Source organism: Phoenix dactylifera, unplaced genomic scaffold, assembly GCF_009389715.1.
Source record: "Phoenix dactylifera cultivar Barhee BC4 unplaced genomic scaffold, palm_55x_up_171113_PBpolish2nd_filt_p 000046F, whole genome shotgun sequence".
In the NCBI taxonomy this organism is placed as follows: Eukaryota; Viridiplantae; Streptophyta; class Magnoliopsida; order Arecales; family Arecaceae; genus Phoenix; species Phoenix dactylifera.
This window is the reverse complement of record NW_024067669.1, coordinates 1,581,562-1,606,605: the sequence shown is the minus strand read 5'-3', so window position 1 is coordinate 1,606,605 and position 25,044 is coordinate 1,581,562. Positions and strand designations below refer to the sequence as shown.

At 38.0% G+C, this 25,044-nt stretch overlaps 2 protein-coding genes across 6 annotated transcripts; one reads left to right on the top strand and one right to left on the bottom strand.

The window, feature by feature from the left end:
* Positions 1-2,022: 2,022 nt before the first annotated feature.
* On the bottom strand, positions 2,023-5,017 carry LOC103711692 (cyclin-dependent kinase B2-1-like). The gene is made up of 8 exons (XM_008797935.4): positions 4,704-5,017; positions 4,000-4,141; positions 3,502-3,563; positions 3,279-3,390; positions 3,052-3,145; positions 2,855-2,924; positions 2,607-2,745; positions 2,023-2,307 (listed from the first exon to the last, which is right to left on the bottom strand). The coding sequence occupies exons 1-8, from the start codon at positions 4,919-4,921 to the stop codon at positions 2,215-2,217; spliced, it is 930 nt and encodes a 309-aa protein (XP_008796157.1). The 5' UTR covers positions 4,922-5,017; the 3' UTR covers positions 2,023-2,214.
* Positions 5,018-9,255: 4,238 nt separating this feature from the next.
* Positions 9,256-24,014, top strand: LOC103711668 (vacuolar protein sorting-associated protein 26B-like). 5 transcript variants are annotated; one of them, XM_008797929.4, is made up of 12 exons: positions 9,256-9,569; positions 9,654-9,743; positions 10,959-11,033; positions 13,163-13,237; positions 13,339-13,411; positions 15,466-15,510; positions 16,725-16,836; positions 18,976-19,042; positions 20,469-20,513; positions 21,423-21,478; positions 21,574-21,749; positions 21,885-22,260. In XM_008797929.4, exons 2-12 carry the CDS (start codon positions 9,741-9,743, stop codon positions 22,052-22,054), a joined length of 897 nt encoding a protein of 298 aa, XP_008796151.2. In that variant the 5' UTR covers positions 9,256-9,569; positions 9,654-9,740; the 3' UTR covers positions 22,055-22,260. The 5 variants fall into 5 exon arrangements, with proteins under 5 accessions (XP_008796151.2, XP_026662404.1, XP_026662400.1 ...); XM_026806603.2 differs by lacking the exon at positions 21,885-22,260 and adding an exon at positions 23,506-24,014 and having other exon boundaries at positions 9,260-9,550; positions 13,135-13,237; XM_026806599.2 differs by lacking the exon at positions 21,885-22,260 and adding an exon at positions 23,506-24,014 and having other exon boundaries at positions 9,260-9,569; positions 13,135-13,237.
* Positions 24,015-25,044: the final 1,030 nt, after the last annotated feature.

Genomic DNA, 25,044 nt, shown 5'->3' with positions numbered 1-25,044 from the left:
TTATGGCTGGTCGAACACGGGTCGGATTGGCGGGTCGGGTCATATTTTGCCACCCCTACCTACATAGATCTTAGAGCACTCTATCGTCCATACACTGGCACAGATCTCAAAACACTCCATTTGTTATTCATCCACCTACAAATATCTTAAAAAAAATGTTCTATCCTATGTCATCCATCCACTTGCACAAATCTCCAAACACTCCTTTCTCTTCCATCCATTCATCTACATAGATCTCAACCCTCCGAAGCCGCTCTTCCTCGCTAATTCCACTCAAGCAAAGCAGAATAATAATAATGAAAATTCTCGTCATTTATCACAGGCTATATATGTCACAAGCTGCAGATAAACCAGATTTAGTGAGGATGAATCTAAGAATAGCTGGAACAAAAGTATTCTAGGTGAGTTGCAAGAGGTCGTTAGGCAAAATAATCCAAAATAAATCAAATTAGCACCACTTATTCCATGATAGGGCAGAACCAAATACGGATGAACATGACTGGGCACCCCTTATTCCAAGCATCATGACAATGCCTCCCTTATTCCAAGAGTTCTTTTCCTTTCAGTTAAAGATGCAATTCATCTGGGCCTAGTGCATTAAGATCCTTTATATCAGCTCGCTCTTTTGGTGCAATGTGCACTTCCACTTGCAATGAGTATAGGAAAGACATACTTCCACAAATGGACTTGTGTTCCAAACATGCTATTTGTTTACTGATTTAATTTTTTTTCAACAATTTTTTTCACTAACTAAGTCATAATTGGAATTTCCTAATTCCTATATCTCTAAAATGCTTGATGTAATTTGGCAGAGTGAAAATGCTCTGTTACTTTTTTCTGGGCATACGCCCTGAGCTCTCATGGGCATTTTAAGTTCAAGGCTCTCATGATTGGTGCAATCTAGCTTGATACAGAAATCAAAGATGAAGCAAGGCAGTCTACTTCTATGGATGTGTTCTAGATGGTGGCAGTAGGGGAGGAGATGGCTTCGTCATCAGAGATCCGGACTCTAGGGTGGTTGTTGCTGGGGGTCGCCAGATATTTGACACCTCAATTTCGGAGGATGAATTAAGGGCAACATGGGCCAATCTAACCCATGCTCGGTGCGTGTTGCAGGCTATAGCAGTTATGCTTGAGGGTAATTCGGCTACGATTATCGGCTGGATCTAGAGAGGCACCGGCAGCGTGGGTGGGTGCCACCTCTTGCTTCGAGACATCCGGGCCATGGTTAGTGGTGGCGTAACATTCCAGGCTAAGAACATTTACAGAGAGGCCAATGGGGCCGTAGACTGAGTGGCTTTGTATGTGCCCTGTAGGTCAGAAAAAAGAGAGCTGCCTAGAGCACTTTGGGATTTGCTATTTTTTGACTTTTTTTGATGTGTTTATTCTGGAACTGTATGAATTATCTGCTTTAGCAACAACAACAACAAAAAAAGCGAGGCTTATATCAGCAATCCGTAATACAGAAGCCGGCAACATGAAAGGAGTGCTATTCCAATTGTAGCACCATTCATGCGGCTCTTAAAGAGTCATAGTGTAGTATTTTTTTATTGAAAAATTAGTGCCTTCATGTGGTTTTTCTTTCATTGTCACAGTTGCCATTCTGTTGCTGCCATTTGAGATGAAAAATGAGAACTGTTAATTTGATCCAGACATGAAATATTTGCTATGGAATATAATCAGCATTACCCCCCTTACTATTTTGTTACGGAATATGCTAGACTTGCATTGATGCCACAATGACAAAGCTTGTAGAATTTTCTTCACTATATCATCTATCCATTTCCATATTAAGATCAAAATTCTGGAGCCCAATGATTTATGGTCTATCTAAGGGATAATTTAATCATGTGCCTATGCAAGTAAACAAAATTTCTGCCCATTTCAGCATGTCACATTTTTGAATTCTTTTGATCTTCTTTCAAATGCTTAAAGGATACATAAAATGTAAGAACCAAGGCAATTTCATACTTGAATAGCGCGTCGAATGAAAGTTGTCACAAAACTTCACACAGGTCAGGATAGTAAATCAAATCATACACATTATCATTCCTGAAAAGGTTTTGGTCTCCACCTTTTTCTCAGCTACTGAGGCAGAGTAAAAACATTATACAAAGCTTAGATCTTAATAGACATACCACCAAATTGCAATGCTTGAGGAAAGCAGCCATACACACCAAAGTAACACCTATTTGGCCCCAGTATTTAAAGATGTCAAACATATGCTTTATTTACATTGTTAAAGTATTGGTGCTCCATTGCTTTCTTTGCAGAGATCCGCTTCGAAGGATCATACTGCAACATCTTCTGCAAAAATGTGGAAGTTCCATGTATTAAAAGACAAGCAGCAGGATTATGAAGTAAATAGAAAGACGTGTATATATTACCACATCCATTCCATTACTCACAACTACATATATTAATTCAAAAGAATGTACTAGGAGCAGCATTTCAGTGGCTCGACATTTGATCACCCAGAGAAAATAGCCTAGTATTTTAGTGGAAGGAAGCATCTTGGTTTTTATATGTTTTAAGAAATATGCTTCCTGTGCATACAGAAAACCTCGATATCGAATGACATTAGAGTGCATGCAGGCTCGACTCACCGAAAGCAGATCAATTCCATCAGCGTCGAGATCTGGAACTGCTGAGGAAAGTTTCTTTGGGGTCCATTGAGGATACTCATGCCAATTGGGTAATTTGCCTACTCCTGGCCACACCTCTTCATTTGGAGTGCCCAATAACCTGGAAAATAAATGAATAAATGATCAACATTGAAAGAAAAAAATAGTCAATAACATAAATGTTCTCAAAGGAAAATATGGGAAACACAAGAAAAGTACTGGGTAGGCACCTGAAAATATGAAGGAGCTGCTGCAGTTCAGAATCTCCAGGAAATAGTGCTTGAGTTGTAACTAGTTCAGCTAGAATATAAGAAGACCAAGAAAAAAGAGTTAGGTTACTTTAAAAAAAAAGAAAAGAAGACTTATTTTTTTATACAACATGAATTCTAAGCATGCTTGGTCAGCCTGGAAGAAGTGAACTGCCTACCAAATATGCAGCCAATAGACCACATATCAACTGGTGTTGAATAATGTGTGGCCCCAAGAAGCACTTCGGGGGCTCTATACCACAGTGTCAGGATCTGAAACAAATAGTTATCTTAGTAGTTAGTATTCATTAGAAATCCAAGGTATCAAGGGCTTGGATATCATTAGAAATCATAATGAAGGTAATATTACTTCAACAAAAATCAAGATTATTTCTAAAGCGCAAACCTCATGAGTATACTTCTTAAGGGGAATAGTGAATGCTCTACTGAGTCCGAGGTCTGCTATTTTAAGCATGATCGTCTTCCGATCCATCAAAAGATTGTGAGGCTTCAGGTCTCTGCAAATGAAAAGGGAGCATGAGATGCAAATTGAGAAAAATGGGACCTGTTGTGTGCAAACTCTGTATTTTACCTAAACTAGGAAAAGATGATGATGATGTAAAATTTACCTATGCAGTACACCATGACCATGACAGAATGCTACACCCTTGCACAGTTGGTACATCAAAATCTGCAGGAAGAAGAATACCTACTCCTAAGAATCTCCACCCAACTTGTTACAATTGATTCATTGCTAAATAAATAATAGCCAGTGAAGCAGATGATCTCCAATGACCATGATGTTCAACTTCCAAAAGGAAAGGCAAAACTTGCAAATATACTTAGGGATAATTGATAGTGTCAAGCATGATGGCTGATAAACCCGTCAGCTATACACAGATGGAATCTGCCTCATTTCTAGCAAAATGAAGACATTTTGATTATTGATTCATTAAGCAGAAAAACCTATGAGAAAGATGGTTCAATATCGAAACATTAGACCCCATGAGTATATGGAAATCCTTTCTTTAGAAATTATTTTTGCATCCTTGATAACAATTTTGGTTCAGAGGTGACGGTTCCATTGGCAATATATATGTGCCTCTGAGAAGCTTTTAGAATGTCACCTTCACAAATTTGGATGGAATCTTCATCCGGCTCGCATGGAAGCTTCTGATGTATTTCTTGAGATCAGTGTCCATGTACTCAAAGACCAGATAAAGAATTGTCTTCCCTTCTTTGTTTTGGCCTTGTTTCAGATCCAACAGCCTGGAATTGATAGTGGTAGCAATAAATTTAACAGAAGTCTCAGTAATCATTAATCAGTGCAATAAAGAAAGGGAAATTAAATAGGGAGATGAAGGAGCTGGAAATTGCCAAAAAGAAATGTCTTTTTTTATTTTCCATCTCGGCAGATTAACAAGATATAATACGTATATCATTATCATGGGAGGCTGAATGCTACAAACTAGAACATTGTCCCAAAGAAAAATTTATTGAAGACAAGATAGAAGCATCAAAAGAATCCCAAAATCATGACTTTATGTAAACACAATATTCTCGAAATAATTTTTAACAACATAAAACAGAAGCTTCACGAAGTAATATTTGGGCAGAAATAAATTATTGCACATACAATAAGAACCAAGAAACCGTTCAAGATAGAGCCTTTAAAAAAAAAAAAAAATCTAAAGCGAAGAATCAAAATCCATCGACTTACAAAGAAATGATGAGCCCCAAAATAAAGAACTTGAGAACGGCTTTTATACTCTTAGCTACCGAAATCCTAAACTCACTAAAGAGAGAAAAAAGAGAGAAAAGATTCGCTCACCTGACGACATGGGGGTCTATGGAGAGCATTCTGAGAAGGGAGACCTCGCGGAGAGTGGTCGGAGGGACGCCCTCGTCGTCCTCGGGTAGGCGGGTCTTCTTGAGGGCGACGATCTTTCCCGTCGCCTTCTCCCTCGCCTTGTAGACCTTGCCGTAGGTCCCTTCTCCCACCTTCTCCAGCTTCTCGTAGGCATCCATGCCGCTCATCGTCGCTGCCATCTCTCTCTCTCTCTCTCTCTCGCTCGCTCGCTCGCTCGCTCGGAAAGATTTTGGAGGAAGGGATCGAGAGAGGGCGGTTTTTATGTGAGAGAAGATAGCCGTTAGGGCTTTTAGTGCGATGCACAAACGGCTAGAATGTTTGAAATTATACGGAAGGGCGGCCCATAGATAAAATAAAATTGCTACCCGGGCCTAGGCTCATCCCTCTGATTAAAATGAAGGACAAATCTGCACGGCTCTTAATGCCGCTTAAGGCCTAACCTGCCCGGCTTTTAATGCCTCTTAAGGCCTAATCTTCACTTCTCCTATCACAATTCTGTGCAAAGGGGAGCATGTGAGATGTGGCCCTTGATGGTGGGATGTGGCTTGCCTTGCTGCCATCCGAATCATGCAAACCAGGGAGTAGGGTGCCAGTCAGGGAATCAAGGTGTCAGTACTTGATTTCAGCTCTGTTAGTGTCATGCTGTTCATCGCTTGTTATGAGGTTGTATCGAAAATGTTTTGATGGGTTTCTTAGCCATTAATATTGGAGAAAAATGATTAAATGAGTTGATTATGTTGAGCTCATTATACCATCGTGGCTCCAACTATTATGAAGTCCAGGAAGAGTCGAATATATGCAATCTTTTTTCTACGTACAGAGAAGTTGTTAAGCTATTTTTGTACGTCAAATGCATGCTCAACTTTACCATTGTGCCAGAACCTATCCTCTCATTACGTAAACCATCAGCTACTGATCATTATCTAAATCAGTTACAAACAGCATCACACTACAACTAGGGCTCGATTAAGTTTTGCACTTGCTTGCTTTGCGTATAGCTTTAGGCTGGATTGAGCTCGACTCTTGACTTGAACCCCGAGCTGGGTCAACCCAAAAGCGTGCCAATTTGTGAGTCTAACTCGGACCCTAAATCTAAGCCCTTGTAAGGCTGTAACTAGCTTAGTTCCTTTTCTCCTTCTCCATGGTCTTCATTGTCCAATGAACCCTCCTATTATCCCCAACAACCTATCCAAAACCCTAGCTTTTCTCAACCCTTCAGTCCCAACTCATAAACCCAATCTTTCCTCACTCCAATCCCTCCCCATGTCCGTCCTACTAAAGATTGAACGACTGATTCGGGGCTTCTTATGGGGCTCGCTTGGTGGGGGCCGTGGGGTGCACCTGGTGGCATGGGAGAGTATTTGCCTCCCTCTCAGGGAGGGTGGCCTTGGGGTGTTGTCTCTCCGGGAGAGACGAGAGGTGCTCCTCGCCCGGCATGCTTCCCGCTTCATCCTGGAGCCGCAGAGCTTCTGGACCCGGATCATGACCGCCCGCTATGGGGGGTAGGCCGGGAGGGCGGGGTTCGAGGTGGGCGGGGGTGTTCCTTTTTATGGCGTGAGATTGCGAGATATGTGCCCATGGTGTCGGTTCACACTCGATGGCTGATAGGCGATGGCCGCAGTATTGACGTGACCAGGGACTCATGGGTTGATGGCCTCCCCCTGTGCCGTTGGCCGACTACTGTTAGTGTTGAGGCTGGGGAGGGTTTACAGGTCTGTGATCTTATGACTCCCGGGGAGGCTGGATGGGACGAGACTCGGTTAGCCCGCTTCTTCGGGGAGCATCTGGCGGAGCGGATTCGCTCCCTCCCTCTGCCACAGAGTGGTGGACCAGATGTACGAGTGTGGAGCTCCTCGACCAGTCCCAGAGTCAGGATGAGCGTCCTTTCCCGCATTCTTAGGCGGGAGTATGTACCTGGTCCTGACTGTGCCTGGATCTGGCGATTGGGCCTTCTCCCGAGGGTTGCGCTGTTCCTCTGGAAGGTGGTCTGGGATCGTCTTCCAACGAGAGCAGTACTTGGTGGACGAGGATTGAGGATCCCCTGGAGTGTGGGGTGTGCGGTGTGGCCGAGACGGTCGACCATGCTTTGTTTCGGTGCTCTAGGGCGAGGGATACTTGGCGTTTGGCTGGGGTTCCGCAGCCGGTATGGTTCTGTAGGGACCAGTTCTTACAGGCCATGCGCCTGGCCTCGGAGTCCCCGGCGCTTCGTCAGGAGGTGACTCGAGTGAGCTGCACTGCCTACCAGATCTGGTTGGCTAGGAACGTTCGTATTTTTGGTGAACGATGTATGCCGCCGAGATTTGTGGCCGAGAGCGCCCGGAGTCAGGCGGCAGAGATGTGTCATGCCTCCTCCACTGGAGGGACCTTGATAGCTCGGGACATCTGGGGCCCCCACCTTGCTTCGGCAGCATCTCACACGGTGTTTTTCACCTGGGAGCCCCCACCCCCGAGTTTCCTCAAGGTCAATTTTGACGGGTCAGTCCTAGATGGTGGCACGAGGGGTGGTGCGGGCTTCGTCATTCGGGACCCTTTCGCTAGGGTTGTAGCCGCTGGTGGTAGTCACTTATTTGATACCTCGGTTCCGAGTGCGGAGCTGAGCGCTGCCTGGGCAGGCTTTCGTCAAGCTCGGTGCGTGTTACAGGCTAGGTCTATCACCCTAGAGGGTGATTCTGCCACCGTTATCAGTTGGATCCGAGAGGGTCCTAAGGGTGACGGTAATGACCACCCTTTGCTTCGTGATATATGGACTATGGCGAGGGATGGAGGCCATCATAGCTGACGAGAGTCTCGCTATGGAAGGTCCCCCAGCATCCTTTAAAGCAAGTTTTCTAATAGCTAACCAGCCTTTATTTTGTTTACGCATGGTAATTCATTGGAAGGCAAGTGAAGGCACCAAATATTAAAGAAAATACTGAAGTATATAGTCATTAGTCCAAGAACTTCCTCGGTCCCTTCTGTCACACACACACCAAACACACACACCACACACACACACACAAAAAGCCACTGCTGGTAGTAGTACCATCACACACTTATACAGCATGCGCATGCATGCCCATAACATTAGTAGCCTGCAATGAAAAGTGAGGTAACAGAAATAACCATGGAATCCACACAAAGTCCATCAACTCTCCATGGCATATACAAATTAATCTGCTTCACATCACCTCCACAACCATCATCCCATGCTTCACTACCATTCTTTGTCTCCTTTTGGATCTAACTTGAGATAAATCTCCCCATCTGCTGCCCAGATCTGCACGTTCTCCTACTTGTAAATGGCATCATAAACTCGTGTACACCATTTCTAAGGCCTGACTTACCATTTTGAAGGCAGCCCAGTGAGAGTTAGTATCATGTTGATTGGATCGTTTTCTTTTCTACTCATCATTCTGGGAAGATTCTTTGGATCCACTTTGTAACTAATCATTCTGAGAAGATTTTTTGGATCTGCTTTATATCTGTTCACCTATCTTTGTGGAGTGTTTTGTCTCTTGACTTTGATGGCAATACTCTCACGACATCAGTATGAGCGGCCAAAAAAAAAATATTATCCCTATACATATATATATATATATATATATATATATATATATATTATATACATACACACACACACAAATTGCGATTTCATTTTTATTGGGATTCAATGCATAAGAACAAGAACATGCATTCGTACAAGAAGCAATGCGATCGCCTAGTGCTTGTTTGCTCTAAATACACGCAAACTTAGAGATCGACCTCTTTATAGCGCATCTTAAGGCCCACGTGACCCAGCTTGGCATTGGTTGGATGATTTTCAACCAAGGGGAGCCATCAGCTAATCGCTGAGAGAGAAGGCACATCCAAGATACAAAAGTCACCCACTATTCTATTCCCAATTTATATAAATAAAATTTAAAATTTTATATTTTAATTTCCATAGCTTGCATAATTTTTTTTTAGATATCCTTCTAAATATGTAAAATTATATAAATACCCTCGTAATTTTTTTTTTATATACTCTTATAAATATTTTTTTCATATCTATCCATTAAGAATATTTTAGTCATTTTTAATTTTAAACCACTAATTTTTTGACAGTATTAGATGGTGTGGACACAAATGCAAGAAAAAAGAAAAATAAAGAGTATACATGCAAAACAAGTATTTTATAAGGATATACATGTAAATATTAATTTTAGAAAGATATTTATGTAAATTTTAATATTTAAGAAGATATGTATGCAAAAAATTCTTACGTACATCAGATTATTAGTTTTTTTTAATTTACATTCTAAATGGTTTAGAAGTATCCTCCCAATCATATTTTGTATGCACTAAATATTTATATTTTTATTTGCTTATTAATTTGCTAAAAACTGCATGTCTAATAACAAGAAAATGAAACGGTTTGCGCCGACGAGTTCAAATCGGCAAACCCAGCTCGGCTCCCGTCCAACGCGTCCTTTTGACTCGCAGCGGGAAAGACAATGCCGTCCTTCGTAGCGTAATACCTCCGACTGCACGTGTACACGATCCGAACCCTCTACCATCCCAACCCGACCTTCTTCGGACGCCCCCTTCCCTTTCCCCTCTCTCTCTCTCTCTCTCTGGAAACCCCCTCTTCGCCCCTCGCTCCGCCGCTGCCCGCCGGCGACGGTCCGCCTTCTATCGCCTTCGGACTCCGAGGCGAGCTTCTCTTCCGCCTCCGTGGATCTTGGCCTCCTTCTTGGTCTCTTCTCCTCCAATTTTCTCGTAGTTTGAGATTTCGGCTAGCGATCGGGATCTAGGGTTTCTCGACTCGTCCGATCTTCGCCGACGCTAGAGTTCTGTCCTCGATCCCAGGTCTTTGACATTTTTTAGTAGCGCAGGTATTGCGGCCAAGATTCCTTAGTACTTTCTTACGATCTTTCTTCGATTATTCTTCAGCTGTTGTCGGGGAGGTTAGATACAGTAGGAGTGGAGAATCAAGGGTAAGGGCGATTTATTCAAATCAGTTCTTGATCACAGAAAAAGATGGTAAGTTTCTTTTCTTTTTCGTCTGTAATTCTGGGCAGAATTAACTGCAGCTTGGTTTGGTACCTTGTAGGGAATTCGATGGCGCATCGGACGCTCATAGATTAGGATTTTGATAGATTTAATGTTTAGTGACCGTCTTGGTGCTTTAGATTTGAGAACTTTTGGCAGGGTCAAAAGTGTTGAAATTTTGGCCATTTTTGTAGTTTTGCAAGTTTATGCTCCAGCTCCAACCACAAAAAATTAATTGGAAATCTACACAAGTAGGAAAAAATTAGAAATAATTAAAGAAAAAACAAGTGAATGAAATAAACTAAAGTTCCTTTCAGCGTGTAACCATTGGTTGTATTTTTTTGTGTTTTCTAGCAGAAGTGATCAAAGTTAAATCGAGTTAAACATTTAAGTTTTTTTAAATTATCTAAGAGTGTAAGTTGCCCTATTATTATTGGTCAACAATCTGAAATATACCAATATAAATGGCTGAGATGCTGAGGTATAAACTTCAGAATAGTTAAACCTGTATAAAAAATTTACTGCCAAATTCAAGGCCAATATTGAGAAGTTGCTTCTTGAATGCTTACGTATACAGACCAATACTGGTTTAGAATTTGTTCCAACCGAACCAGAAAGTTCTGGTTCCAGTTTTGGAGTTGACTTTTCTCTTATATGTGAGCGAATACTTCAGGACTTAGATGCGGGATCACCATGGAGCAAAGTCTTCTTTCTTGTCATTGTAAATGCTGTAAGCAGAAGATGCTGTAAGCAGAAGGTTCACTACCTATTAGTAAAATTGGATCACTTTTTTATGGGTTTTACATTTTTATATCATGATATTTTTCTTGTTGGATGTAGAATATTGCTGTGGAATGGGAGCAGGGGGAGAGATGAGAGTGCAATGATGTTCACGTAAAAAACCTTTATACTAACATTAAAGATGTTCTTCTAGAGAAAATTTCAAATAGGTTGCATATGACATAGTTATCATGCATTAAGTTGGAAGGTATAGCTGCTCTGCCCTAATGAAATTCTCGTCGAGCATTTGATTGGAGAGTAGAGATCTCATTATTTAAGATATTTTTTTTTATTTTTTTCTGGAATTTGTTGTTTGTATTACTTATGAACATCTGGAATCTGTTTAGCATATAGAATGTTTTTTGATGCTTAGTATATAGATTTTTGTTGTCCTCTTTTCATTAAATTGTACTTTGTCTACTCCAGAATTTCATTGCTGGAGCATTCAAGCCACCATGTAACATCACAGTCAGATTTTCTGATGGGAAGACCAGAAAACAGGTAAAGCATGAGATATTCACGGCATTGTAGTAAGGTGGTAAATCTTTCAACTGAGTATATTTTTTGATCTTGTTTTATTCATGCATATATGTCATGTGAAACTTTGGTAGATAACTTCATGAGAGCCGATGTTGTAGAAATTATTTTCATTATTGGATAATGGCCATACTCTTATTGTCCTCAGTGAAAAAATAATTTTTGTCTCAGGTTCTTTCTTATAGTGTTTGTATTGTTTCATTTAAGTGATCAGTTCTTCTTATAGTGTTTCTGTTGTTTCATTTAAGTGAATTGGTAACCTTTGTGCCTTCGTTGGACCTTGTTTTATGATGCATTCTGTTCAGCGATTTATCATAGCTATTCTTGTCAGTGGAACAATAGTGGTCTCTTTGCCATGGGCCTGAAGGCTTGAACCACTGTATGATATGCGCTGCATATGATAAAGCAGCTTTTCATTGGTTGCTCTTTCTTGGGACCAATTTCCTTGAAAAGCAGTTGGGTCTTCTATTCATGGTGCATGCTGCACTTTGGTTTGATTGGCTGGAATTTCTAGGGGTTTAATTTCTGGAGGAAACAAAATCCTTTGGCTTCTTAAAGCCCAACCTAAAATATAGATTCCACCTACTGATTTGTGTCTGAGCTTGAAGTAAACTCAGCTAATGACCTAGCTTGGGGTTGTTTTAGGGTAATCTTGGTTCTAATAAACAAGTATAATTTTAATAATAGAAATAGAAACGAACTAAATTTTGGTTTCATATGTACCATATGTAGTTCATATATGGTACGCCATATCGTACCGAACTACCGAATTGGATGATACAGAGTGTACCGAACTAGACAATACGAAGCATATCGTACCATATCGGTTCAATACTGGTACGTGGTGTGGTGGGTGTACTAACACTCGGTATGCCAAACCAAGCCCTATATCGGGCGTATCGACATAGTGATAGGGTGGTATTGGTATGGAGCCTAGCATCGAGATGGCTTACCTTGAGTTTAAATATGCCTAAACTTATGAAAGGACTATTTCCTATGCTAGAATGATATTACTGGATACTGGTTCACAATCTAGAACAATGTCTTGTGCCTCAGTACTAGATTTCATGCTAGTAACTTATTGGTATGGTTAAGTTTGGTGCTATATGTCCGTGTGCCGATACATGTAAGAGTTGGCAGAACAGTTGTACCATATGTCAATACAGGGGTGTATTGAGCCCCTGTACGGTACCAATATTATGCTAGGCCAATACAGCACGCCCTATACCAGCCACTGTGGGTTGGTACGTAAAACCATGATCTAACAAATCTAAGATAAAATGAGAATCATTCTAAGAAAAATGTTTAGTGTGAGTTGAGCCCAGTTTTCAGGTTTTGGAGCCTAATTTGAGTTACCAAAGCTGGCTCACCTCAGCTCGTTGACACCTCTATTTGCATGCAATTACAAGCATAATTGTCGATAAAATGTACGCTGAGCTGAAAACATCATGATAAACTTAAATTCCTTAATAATTCTTTGAGCAAATTGATTTCTTTTCTTACATCCATTCCTTAAGACAAATATTATTTCCAAGGAGAGTAGTCATCATTGCAGAAACACTTCCCCTGATTGCTAGATGCAACATTCAGACCGGATAAGATGAACACTCAAAGTTAGTTTTCCATAAAATGATAAATGTGTATGTGTCTGATGTACATATTATCTATAATACCTGCATATACATATATACATATTCATATATCACTCTATAAGGGCTTTTAACATTTTTTTTGGTTAAAAATTGGATTATAAATGTCTTTGTGTCATATGTTTATATTTATCTGTTACATACACACTTACCAGTGAAGCATCACACACAAGTGCACATATACACTCACTCACATATACTCACTTCATGAAGGGATTAACACTTTTTTGGTTAAAAATTGGATTATAACTCATATGCATTGTTCATTATGATAGAGAATTGGTTTATGCATTTCATGTTGTTATCGGGAAATCACTTTTCCAATTTCAGCTAATTTTACATTGTTGACATCCTTTTTTCTCCAGCAATTTCTAAACTTGGGCAGTAATAAGAATATCTCAATCAAATTTGTACAGATATAAGTTTCTCTCTTTGTTTATTCAGAATTCGATAAAGAAGGAAAATGGTAAGACAGCTACGGTTCCAGTTTTTCTAAGTCAAGAAACCATATCTGGGGAGGTACTTTGCATATTTGATGAGCATATGTTTGTTTATATTTTTTCCTCCCCTTCGTATGAAGAAATTGGATGGATGATTATGCTGAGGTCTATGTTATGCAGGTGGTTGTAGAACCTATTCAAGGAAAGAAGGTCGAACATAATGGTGTCAAAATTGAGCTCCTTGGGCAGATAGGTATGCCATTCTTGTTCAAAGCTTTTGATCCTGATTGTCCTTGTTGAATATTAGATGGTCGGTGTAGGTGTGCGCATGAGCACAATATTTCTGAGGTTCTTGTATGCCACAAATAACAAGTGACCTAATATGGATATGGCAATATGGTCTCTTCTAAGATTCCACCTTTACTTTTTTCTACTAGCATACGGGTATGCGCGATGCATGTTTAGTAAAACACAGAAGGAAAAGAAATATAGTAACAAACAAGTGTCATGATTTTGAAATAAAAAAATAACATACCAAACAAAAATAAATAAATAGTATTAAACATAATTCAAATTGGAGATAGAAATTGGGGGTGGATAAGGTTGTTATAGGGGGGGAGAGAGAGAGGGAAAAAAGTTTGTTAGATGGAGAGAGGTTAGTTAAGATAGGGATAAGAAGGACTTGAAAGATTTCAATGGATGTGGGATATGGAATCAGAAAAGAGAATTGAGATTAGTTATGGTTACATTTTTCATTCCAAAATAATCCATGTTGATGATTGTACACAAAGGATCCAACTCTCTTTTTAATATAGTACAGACTAGAGCTGTGGTTGACATACTGCTAGCCTTTGTGTCATGATTTGTTTGTCTATCTAATGCAAGTTGTATATCTATTTATGCTTTGTTTCCTTGATTATTCAAGTGATGAATATCATGCTCATGATTTGTCATAAATTAATCAACTGTAATACCAACCTTTTTTCTTAATAATTTCCTTAATTTATGATCAACATACTATCTACTTATGTTGCCCTATGTAAACGTGTTTCTAGATTTATATATTTCTTAATTGATCTACAATTTTCATCATTATTACTAAGTTTTATGATGTTACTTAAGCAGTATTGTGGCCTTAAAGCACCAAACTTTGGTTGTTAGATATGTGCTTAAGTTGTTTAATTGAGTTTAAGTGCTAGCTGCAGGAGTTAAGAAAGGCTTTTCAGATTTTCTGTATGATATATCTTGTACATTGAAACAAGCATATTGCATCATCAACTGGGTATAAGCATTCATGTAAGTGTGCTGATGTGCCATAAGTAGTTAGAAGTCCAAAAGCCCTTGCAGCTTACACAATCTTGGCAGTATGTGCCTATAGATGAATGTAGTGATGAACTAAATATTTTCAAATACTATTTATTTGCAACTTTACTTTTCCTAATTATTCTTTAGTTTTGTCTGATCCAAAAGAAGTCTTGATATTCATTTTTACTAATTTTTTAAAGAGGTCCTGTCGCACAATAGGACCCGCTTGGTGCAACTAAGAGTGTGCTTTTGATAGTAATAACCTTCTATGTTCTTTTTTTTTTGTGGATGAATTGGGTTTTTTTTAAACATTCTATTAGATAGAGTAAATTTCTTTATTAACATTTTTTTTGCTTAACTTTTCATCCTTCTTCACTTATGATGCCTTATTCTGGATTTCACTACACCTATTTATCTGAGTCTAAGTTATCCTTGAACATATATATTATATATTCAATGCCTCAAGAGTAAGATGAGGTTTGGTGGTTATGGTATGTTATTCTTCTTATGCTTCATGCATACAAACACTGTGATCTTCTACATTGAATGCTCCCCCCCTTTCCTTTTATAGAAAACATGCTTGCACAGTGCATCATCAATACCAGATATTTATAATAGCTCCCACCATCTCATGCACTGCTACACAGGCAGTTCAAATAGCTTTTTTCTCATCTCATGCATAATGTATTTCTGGAAATTGTTTATCTCTTATACATATTTTATTTTGTGTGACAATAACCATTTCTTATAGGAACCTCCTACCAGATTAGGGCAGTACCTCTGACTTGCAGTTTTTTTATTATCATAAAAAAAAGTAATCTTCAAATGATCTTATTTTTTATTCATCATATTAGTATTTTATTTTGAGATCTCCTGTATGACATCACTCATGAGATGCGAAGTGTGCAAATAGAAGCATAATGTTTTCATATGATGTTTTTTGTGTTAGCATTAAGTATTTTTATGTTTCCCTAATTTTCTTTTATTTTATTTTTTTCACAGAGCTGTACTTTGACAGAGGCAATTTTTATGACTTCACTTCCCTTGGTAAGTTATACTTTGGAAGTACGATTATCTTATTATGTAGTTGATAAGATGTACTGACCAAAAGAAGAAAATATAGCACATGCTAATAACTTTAATTTAAAAAAAAAAATTCTTGTAAAAGAGAACAATTTTGTTGCTCAAGTTTGTCTCAAGTGTAACATATGAATATCTTTATAAGCCCTGCTTAAGTTGCCTTGCTGTACTACATGAATGCTTTAACAAAGTCATCAACTCTAGGTTGCCATTGCTTTAGATTTTACCTTTATTGGCTACTTAATTTTTAATTTGCTTGAAATTGAATTCCGTATTCTCTTTGGGTTTTGATGACTTATGACTGTATATGTAATTTCTGTTTAGTATCATTCCAAATATTAACACACATGTTATCTTGCGTATAAAGATGGGCAAAGTTGTATGTTGGGTGCAGCTGGAAAAACACCACTTCAATTGGCAATTCATTTCTCATCATGACTGCTCATGCACGTCTTTGACATGCATGTTTCACATGCTGAATGTATAGATTTCTAGCCATCTAGATGCCTCTCATGATTCCCCTTCTGAATGCAGCCATTCCCACGTTATTGCTCTGTCATGCATGTTTTAAACGTTCAAGCATTGTTTATTAGCATTCTAGATGCTCACAGCTTGTGCATGCTTTTTAATGTTCCAAGTATTCCTTACTAGTATTCTAGATGCTTGTCACTCATGAAAGTTTTTTTGTTGTTTGTTCCTGCTGATCTTTTATTTGTTTTCTCTAAAAGCAACTGTTTGATCATAGAGTATCCTAGATAATGCTAACTGGTTTCAAAAATTGTTGTTGCTTGTTATATTCTGTCCCACCATCCTCTTGCAGTATTCTAATGCTATGGATATCCTTGTTTGTTGCACTAAGTTTTTTTTCATGTTCATGTTCTTAAGAAATTTTTGTTTAACACAATTCCCTTTTCTTCCTATGAAACTCTCACCAATTTTCAAGATACCATTTAGTAAGCTAGTTAAGCAAAGGAACCCATCCTTGTTTCATAGTGTGAAGTTATCCTTCCATATGGCAAGGTGACCAACAGAACAACAACTGTGAGATATGGATTTCTGTAAGATAGTGATAGTTCCTTATTGCATACCACCTTTTTATTTAAAAATTGCTGCTTATTTTACAAGTTCTTCTTTTAATTTAACTAGCTTTGGGGCCTCAATATAATGTTTTGCTTATGCAGTGCGTGAATTAGACGTTCCTGGTGAAATATATGAAAGGAAAACATACCCATTTGAATTTTCTACAGTCGAAATGCCTTATGAGTCGTATAATGGGGTGAATGTGAGATTGAGGTAAGCAATCACTCTACATATGGGGCATGCGTATTAAATAAAGCTAGTTGTTTTTATGCGGAAATAGCACAATTTTCATTATCATTTTGGCTGGTTTAACAAACTGTTTGGGCTTCGGTATTTTAGCACTTATCTACTTGAGACCCTTATTTTAATAGGTATTGAGTTTTCATTAGAGAAGAAACTACTCTAGAGTAGTGAGAAGAGTGTTCTCATGTATGAATCCTTTTTAAACTTCTTTTGTAGTAAGGTGATTGCAGAATTCTTAGCATCTCAAAAAATGTGGGCAATGATGATGATGTCTTTGTCTAGTATCTTCATGAAACAAGTTTTATGATATTCTTTGCATCTTACCATTCTGTTAAAGGGCGGCCTAGTGAACGAGGCTCCCACCATTGCAAGGTCTGGAGAGGGTCAAAAGTATGCAGCCTTGTCTCCGTGTGTGGAGAGCTTGTTTCCGTGTCTCAACACATGACACTCAGGTTATAATGGAGCAATCTTACCATTGTGCCAAGGATAACCCTTTGTCTTAATGTTCTGTTAAGAAGTGATTTTCATCTAGATTTTACTAGGAGACCTTTCATAAAGATTTGACAAGCAAATTCTTATGTCTTGCTTTATGCTTCATTTGTTATTTACTTTGGGTCTGTGTCAAGCTAAATGCATCAGCACTTCATCGTGACTCATAATTCCAAGTTATGGAAGTCTCGAACATTTTATTATTTGAGTTAAACAATAATAATAAAAAAGTACTTGATCTGAAGTTGTCCATTTACATTTTCTAAACTCCTCTGAGGTTTGTTGATCATAGGGCTCTTTTGTTATTGTCCTCAATACTGCTGTTCAATTTGGTCAATTTATGATGTGCAATTCTTTTAGATGCCTTTTGTTACATTCTCCCAATGAATGCATAAAAGTTCCACTGTGAAGGAAGTAAATGTCTATAGAGTACAACTCTTAACAACCTTACTCCAAGGGATCTATGATTTTTAGATAGCATTAAATGTTTCCTTATTTTATTTTATTTTTTTGTCTATTTAATCTCCTAAAAAGCTAAAGCCCATAAAAATCCTGGTATCTTCACCTTTTTAGCATAATAAAGCAAATGTGACCATTTTGCGCCTTTCCTTCTTGGTTAAAAGAAGTGCCATATCACCAATGCAAATATCATAAATCTGTTCGCTATATTTTATTAGTTTACGATTCTTAAATACGGTATTCATATTAATAGCAAGTACATCTCCATTCTCTTTTGGGGTGTATTGTTTCTTTCATATATGTATGATTCCTGTATTCAAAAAGCTTGGCAACAGTTGTATCTTGTAAATAAAAAACTAGCAAAATATCACGAATACATTGTAGGAAGCATGTAGAAATGTCAGTCTGGAAAGCAAAGATAAGTTTGCATATTTTCTTGCTTCTCGCTGAAGTATTTTTCAGTAAAGCTGATGTGGGGAATAAGATCTTCTAAAGCAGTTGTTAGTCTTGTTGTTATGATTCCAAGCTACTATGAAGTCTAGGTAGTACATTATATAAATGCTCAGACTTTGACTCATTTTATTCTTCAGATTTTTCCGTTAAAGTAACTTATATAAATTCTTTAGAAGTGACATTTCTAGTTATATCCAACATTTCTTTTGCTTGTGTTTAGTTAATGGCAAGTGAGATTTGTAGTTGTATCCAACATTTCTTTGGAATTTTTAAATGCTAACTTGAAGAAAATGGCAAGTTATTTCTTCTATTTTAAATTGTACTAATCTTTTTTTTTGTGTGTGGTGGCGTTATATGGACTACTAGGAATATGTACATCTGGTGAAGTATCATGATTATAGCTTGTAATCTTCAACTCTTTATGATATGCACCACCTGCGATGCTTAATCCTGAGTTTCTTCTCAAAACTGCTTCCAGCTAATTATGAGCTTAGTTCCTGAATAATTATTCCTCATACCCTTCAACTTAATTGTTTATTTCTTTTGAGCTTATGCTGATTGTTGAGCTTAAAACACATTATCTACATGTGGCTTATCGTTAGAACTCTTGGGGTTATATGTGCATTTTTATTAAAATGAATATGATATATATCTTAATATCTTATCCTATCTTGATCACTGAAGTGATTGTTCTCTACAAGCTTGCAGGTACATTTTAAAAGTAACAATCAGTCGTAATTATGTCAGCAATATAGTGGAATACCAGGAGTTCTGTGTAAGTCCATGATACACCTCTTAAAGATTGACAAAATGTATTTCAAGTAGCATATGATGGCATCATATGCCAAGCATGGTTTTGTTCTATTGTAACAATTGTTTGACTCAAAAATGACATGGAAATGAAGTCATCAGATGCAGAATGTTGCCCAACTTATCCTCTTTTATAATGGTACATTTTGTAATGACACATTTCATTGATCACAGATTTTGAAGTTGCACATTATGTCAAACTTGATCTTACCCACCTAGCCCCCTCTCGTCAGAAAAAAAGGGGATGGAGACTGGCCAGGGTTTCATTAAGAAGATTACAAGACATATATAGAAGGGGGATCTGAAGAGGGGGTGGGTGGGGGGGTGTTAGTGAGTAACAAGATTATGATGGACATGGTAGAACTTAATTTTAACATATTTAAGTTTGTAACTTACTATAGAATATGGTGTTAAATGAGGATTAAAACAGAATGTGAGGATCAAAAAAGAATCTATGTTCTTTGAAGCAAAAGAAAACTTTCTTACATGGTTTTTATTCAGTAGAAGAGATTTTTTTTTATATTTCCAAAACCCACCAGAACAAAGACCGCCGAACTGATACCAAGACCCATACCAATTGGTACGGTTCGGTACCAAACCAGAACCTGTACGGCTAGGGAAATAATGCCACAGTGCCCACAGTCAACCTAGTTCGAAATCGGGTTGACTCGATGCGAACCGGCACAGTGCCCACAGTTAACCTAGTTCGAAATCGGGTTGACTCGGTGCGAACCGACCGGTTCGCACCAAGTCGGCATCGAACTGGCCGGCCAAATTGAAATGGCGAACTGACCCGGTGCGACGGGTCGAAACCGAATTGAAATGGCGAACTAGTCCGGTTTTGCACTGGATCGGCTCGGTACTACCTGAACCGGGCGGCTCGGCCCGGTTCGACAGACTTTGCACCAGAATGTCAATAAGAAGATTACAAGACATATGTAGAAGGGGGATCTGAAGGGGGGGTAGTGAATAACAAGATTATGACGGACATGTAAGAAATTAATTGACGTAGTAACTTACGACAGAATTTGGTGTTAAATGAGGATTAAAAAAGAATCTGTTATGTTCTTGGAAGCAAAAGGAAACTTTCTTACGTGGTTTTTATTTGGTAAAAGAGATTTTTTATATTTCCAAAAGATCTCTTACTTTCTAGGCGAAGGAATTATTCAAATTATTTGTGCCTTATCAAGACAAATTGATGATTAATATTCTATAAATAACCCATTCAATCATGTGATGATCCTTGAAATCATTTGTGTAATCTGGTCATACTTTTATGCATTATGCTAAGTAGCCCATTTTATTTTTTGAGGAGACTAAGTCATGCATTACAAGTACCAGTAACTGATACATTTTTCTGTGTCTGATTTCTCACGTTTCTATTTTGTCAGGTCCACAATTTTACTTCTCCTCCAACAATCAACAACAGCATCAAGGTAAGTTCAGTTGTTAGAATGCATGTGATGCTTAACTAAAGTTCAGCTGTTAATGGGAAGAATTTATGCTAGACCAGCAATCAGGAAGCCTTATCCTAATCTTTATGAGCCAGCTTTATTGATCAAAGGACGATCCTTTAATGCTTGTGAACATTTTGCAACCTGTCAACCTGATGCCAATCTTCTATGAAAATAAAGGGCAGAAAAGCATTCATGTTTTTTAGGGGAAAATAGGCACTTGAATAGTAACTAAGAAAATAAAATGGATAGTCAGTAATTAGATGAGAACAAAATGAGATGACAGCATTGCTGCTTAACTTGAAGTATCTGGGAGTTAGCATCAAGATTTTGCCAATACAACTTCCCAAACTTTGCACCGCTGAATAGAGTGCATGCATGTTTTAATGGCATGCACATCAGTAATAGATTATTGAAAAAATACAAGCATCCTCCCAATACGTGCCATTTTTAGTTACATTTGAGGGGGACTCTGGTCGTGATGAATGCATTCCATGTATCCAAAGAAATATCACTTTCAGATCTTACCTCCTTGTGGTAGACCTTTTCTTAATGCTTATTCTTTACCTCATCAATTTAGGGATTAACATTTGGTGAAGCTTCCTTCTTTAAGGTGAGCCTCTAGTTCACCAATATATACATCAGATGAATCACAAACTCAAAACATGATTATATTTCTAGTAAGGAGATATGATGAAATGAATCTTCTTTTGAAGAAGCCAAATGATGATTTTATTCTCTAAATGCTCAGAAAATGTCAACTAAACATATAGAAAGGGAAATCTGATCAACAAGATATTGCCGGTTCTAACAGCTAGAACAATTTAATTTTTAGCTTTATTTTCAATGAACTAGTTTGCTCTGTCTTGATTAGGATGGCTAGTTTTGCAGATGGAAGTTGGAATTGAAGATTGTTTGCACATTGAATTTGAGTACAACAAAAGCAAGTATGGTTGCACATATCCATATGCTTTGCTCAATTGTTCTGCTTAAATTGACGTGTAGGCTTTTGCCTTCTCTAACTGGTGCTCACCTCATTCAGGTATCATCTGAAGGATGTTATCGTTGGAAAAATATATTTTCTTCTAGTAAGAATCAAGATAAAAAATATGGAGCTCGAGATTAGACGTCGTGAATCCACTGGATCAGGGCCTAATACATATGTTGAGACTGAGACCCTTGCAAAATTTGAGTTGATGGATGGTGCTCCTGTAAGAGGTAGGTATCTCATATTAAACTCAATATTTAATTTAATCTGTTATACATATCTGGATGTTTTGTAATGCCTTATCAATATTTAGGATTGCACTGGGTCTTCAGGCCTGTGAGGATACAAGTTTCTGCTGTCCGCAGGTGCCATTCAATCTGCCTTGAGATGTGGGGCCATCCTTGAATGCAGCTCTTGGATGTTCAAGGCATGCAGTGTGCATCTCCAGGCAGGATGGTTGGCATCTGTGGCTAGTGGAGACCCCCATTTTTTGCTGGCTAACAGAGCCAGCTTCTGGCCCGTGATTCATATTTAACATTATGAATATCTGCTGAATCTTTTATAATCTTAAAATTCTACCAATCAATGGTTCGTGTCTATAGCTTTCTTAAATATGGAACAATTTAACTTAGCTCTCAGAATACTGTCATGGATATTCATGAATACTGAGAAGACTCATAAAATTGACATGTGCAAAACTGCAAGCTTATAAAAAATTGCATGCATAGTTACACTTTTTTAGCTTTGTTTCTTTTAATATTTCTGAACTGAAGGGGTAACATTAATTATGAGGAGTTGTTAGAGAACGTTGGGATGAGTATCTAAGCTCAGCTGAGTTTCTAGTTGTTTTGACACTGATGCGATATTCAATACGGGTGTTGTTGTATTAGTATTTTTGAGCTTTATAATGCAGAACAAAATAATTTTTGACCATAAGTATGATCAGTACTAGGAAGTTATTTAGGCATGCAGTATGTAGCCTGCTAATTTATGTTTACAAATTATTTTAGAACTGGCCAAAATGAATATTTCACAAATGAAAAAGCTCTCGTGTATTAAGTTTTTATGATGGGTAGACCTTTGGCCCATGGGTGAAATCCTCAACCAAAACTCCTTGTTTACTTCTTGAAAGAAAGAGGGAGGAACAAAAAAAAAAGCTAAAGTTTTTTTCTTGAAATTTCTAATGCTTTTTAAATTCTTACAATCTAAAATAAATGAATATATGAAATTATAGTTGATGTAGAATCCGTCACTTGATTAACTCGACGCTGTCTTGAGACAGTCCTTATTAACCTAGGTAGGCTAGTCCAGTTCTAGTATTGTCGTCAGTTGAGGATCAACTTGTGAAATGTTTTTCATTCTTTGGGAACACACTTGATAGGACTCCCTAGTGTTCAAAATCAACTCTATCAACCCACTTACGGTGATTTAGATAATTTTGGTTGTGCAACTTGAGGCACAAGAATACAGTGCGTCTTGGGTACGTGTTACAAATGCACTTGTCATACCTTTATGATCTTTCTCTTTTTATCCATATATTTCCAGTTGGGAAATCTGCAGATGCTAAGTACCGTTAAGGGAGATGATTTGAAATGTCTGTCAATAATAGAGCTAAAGCTTAACAACAACAACAACAATAACAAGGAAAGACTGAATATCTAGGTTGGTCCATTGGATACATACTTCTCTAGTTCAAAACATGCATAAACCAAGAAATCTTAATATCTTGGTTTGAACATTCCACCGGGTATCGTTCTTGAATGAATCATGGCATGTTTGGATAATGTATTTAGTTAGTAAATTTAGAAATCTGGAGCATTTCAACCTGTTGTTACTATAGAAGGGCATGTTTGCAATTTGATACTGCAGAGCTGACATGATCCATGCTGCATGATCAAAGTTAGCTGGCAAATTTTGCAGATGCTGTAATTTAAAATACAAAAACTGTTGCGAGCGATTCATTAAATGAAACCCTTTTTTTTGCAGGGGAATCGATTCCGATTAGATTGTTTCTGAGTCCATACGAGTTGACACCAACTTATCGCAACGTTAACAACAAATTCGGCGTAAAATATTACCTGAATTTAGTTCTCGTGGATGAGGAGGACCGGCGGTACTTCAAGCAGCAAGAAATCACACTATACCGCCTTCAAGAAACTTCTCAAGATTCATCATCCGTGAGAACAGGCCCAGGGAAGAGTTGATTGCTTGTAGGGCCTCTCTATGAGTTGGGAGATTGGAGGATTGGAGAATTTGGATTCCTTATGGGGCTCAGCTTTGACTGAGCATGAGTTACCAACTAAAATCAGGAGGCTGGTGCGAACTGTGTACATATCAGCCTGCTGGTCTTTGTTTCCATTATCTTACAGATTTCAGGATTTGTTTTTGCGCAACACGGTCTTCTTATTTTTTTGGCCTGCTTGTTTCCGGTGCTGAACTCACCATATCTTTGCTCATTAAAAGTTCTTATAAAACATTTGATGTATTCTTCCGTTCGTTTTAGAAGTTCTTTTTTGGGAAGCAAGCGTGCCAACTCCCAGTAATGCGACAAGCTGGGTTTGCTTGCTTAAGACTAATCAAGAGTTTTAAAGCAGCTTCTCTCATCTAAGTGGGCAACCGATACTAAAATGATTTGGCACGTTGATTGTTTTTTTTTTTAATCGAAATGTCAGGCAGGAGAAATTTCATGTTTGTATATTTAATCGAGATAAGCGGAATCTCTGCTATTTAATCGAGATGAGCAAAATCGAGATAATTGAGACTCTCATATTGTATCGACAACAGACCATCTCATATCATATAGATATTGTAATAGGATAGTACTGGCGCGAGATCTTGAACATGAGGATTAAAAGCTTTGAGTAAGGAAGGAAACACTAGCTAACTTTTACCCATACTACAATAAATAGAGTGGGCTTAATTTATAGGCCTGCCAATTTTCCTAACCAAACTTTAAAAATGTTAAGATGCAAAGCTTTTCCCGGGTGCAGAATGATGGCTGATTACTTTATCTATATTATATTTGTAAAAAGCGAATATATGTTGCGATTTTCCAGAGAAAACCCTAAAAACGAACGTTTTATAAACCTTTATTTCAACAAACTGTATTCTCGATATAAATATCGGAAAAGTTAATACCTTCCTTCTTGAATCCATCTCTTTATATCAATCTTTTATTTTTACTGTTTGTATTGTGACCTGTGAGACCTGCTGTATTTATAAGCAAGCGCATTCTTACATATTATTGACAAACATGGCATTGTTTTATGGTTTTGACGATGGAGATACATTAGCTCATGACCGCAAAATCAACAACTGTAATGAAACAAAAAGTAATAATAACTCTTTATTTGCCGAACCAAAATACCAAAAAAATAAGCTTACAGCATATTTATACCCATTGCCGAATGATATACTACGATTTCTTCAATTAGGAGCATAAAAGATTGCAAGGGAGCTAAAGCCTAACAGCCGGTGACATTTGCAAGTAAAAAATGGTTGCAGATCCTTTTCTTCAGTTCTGAA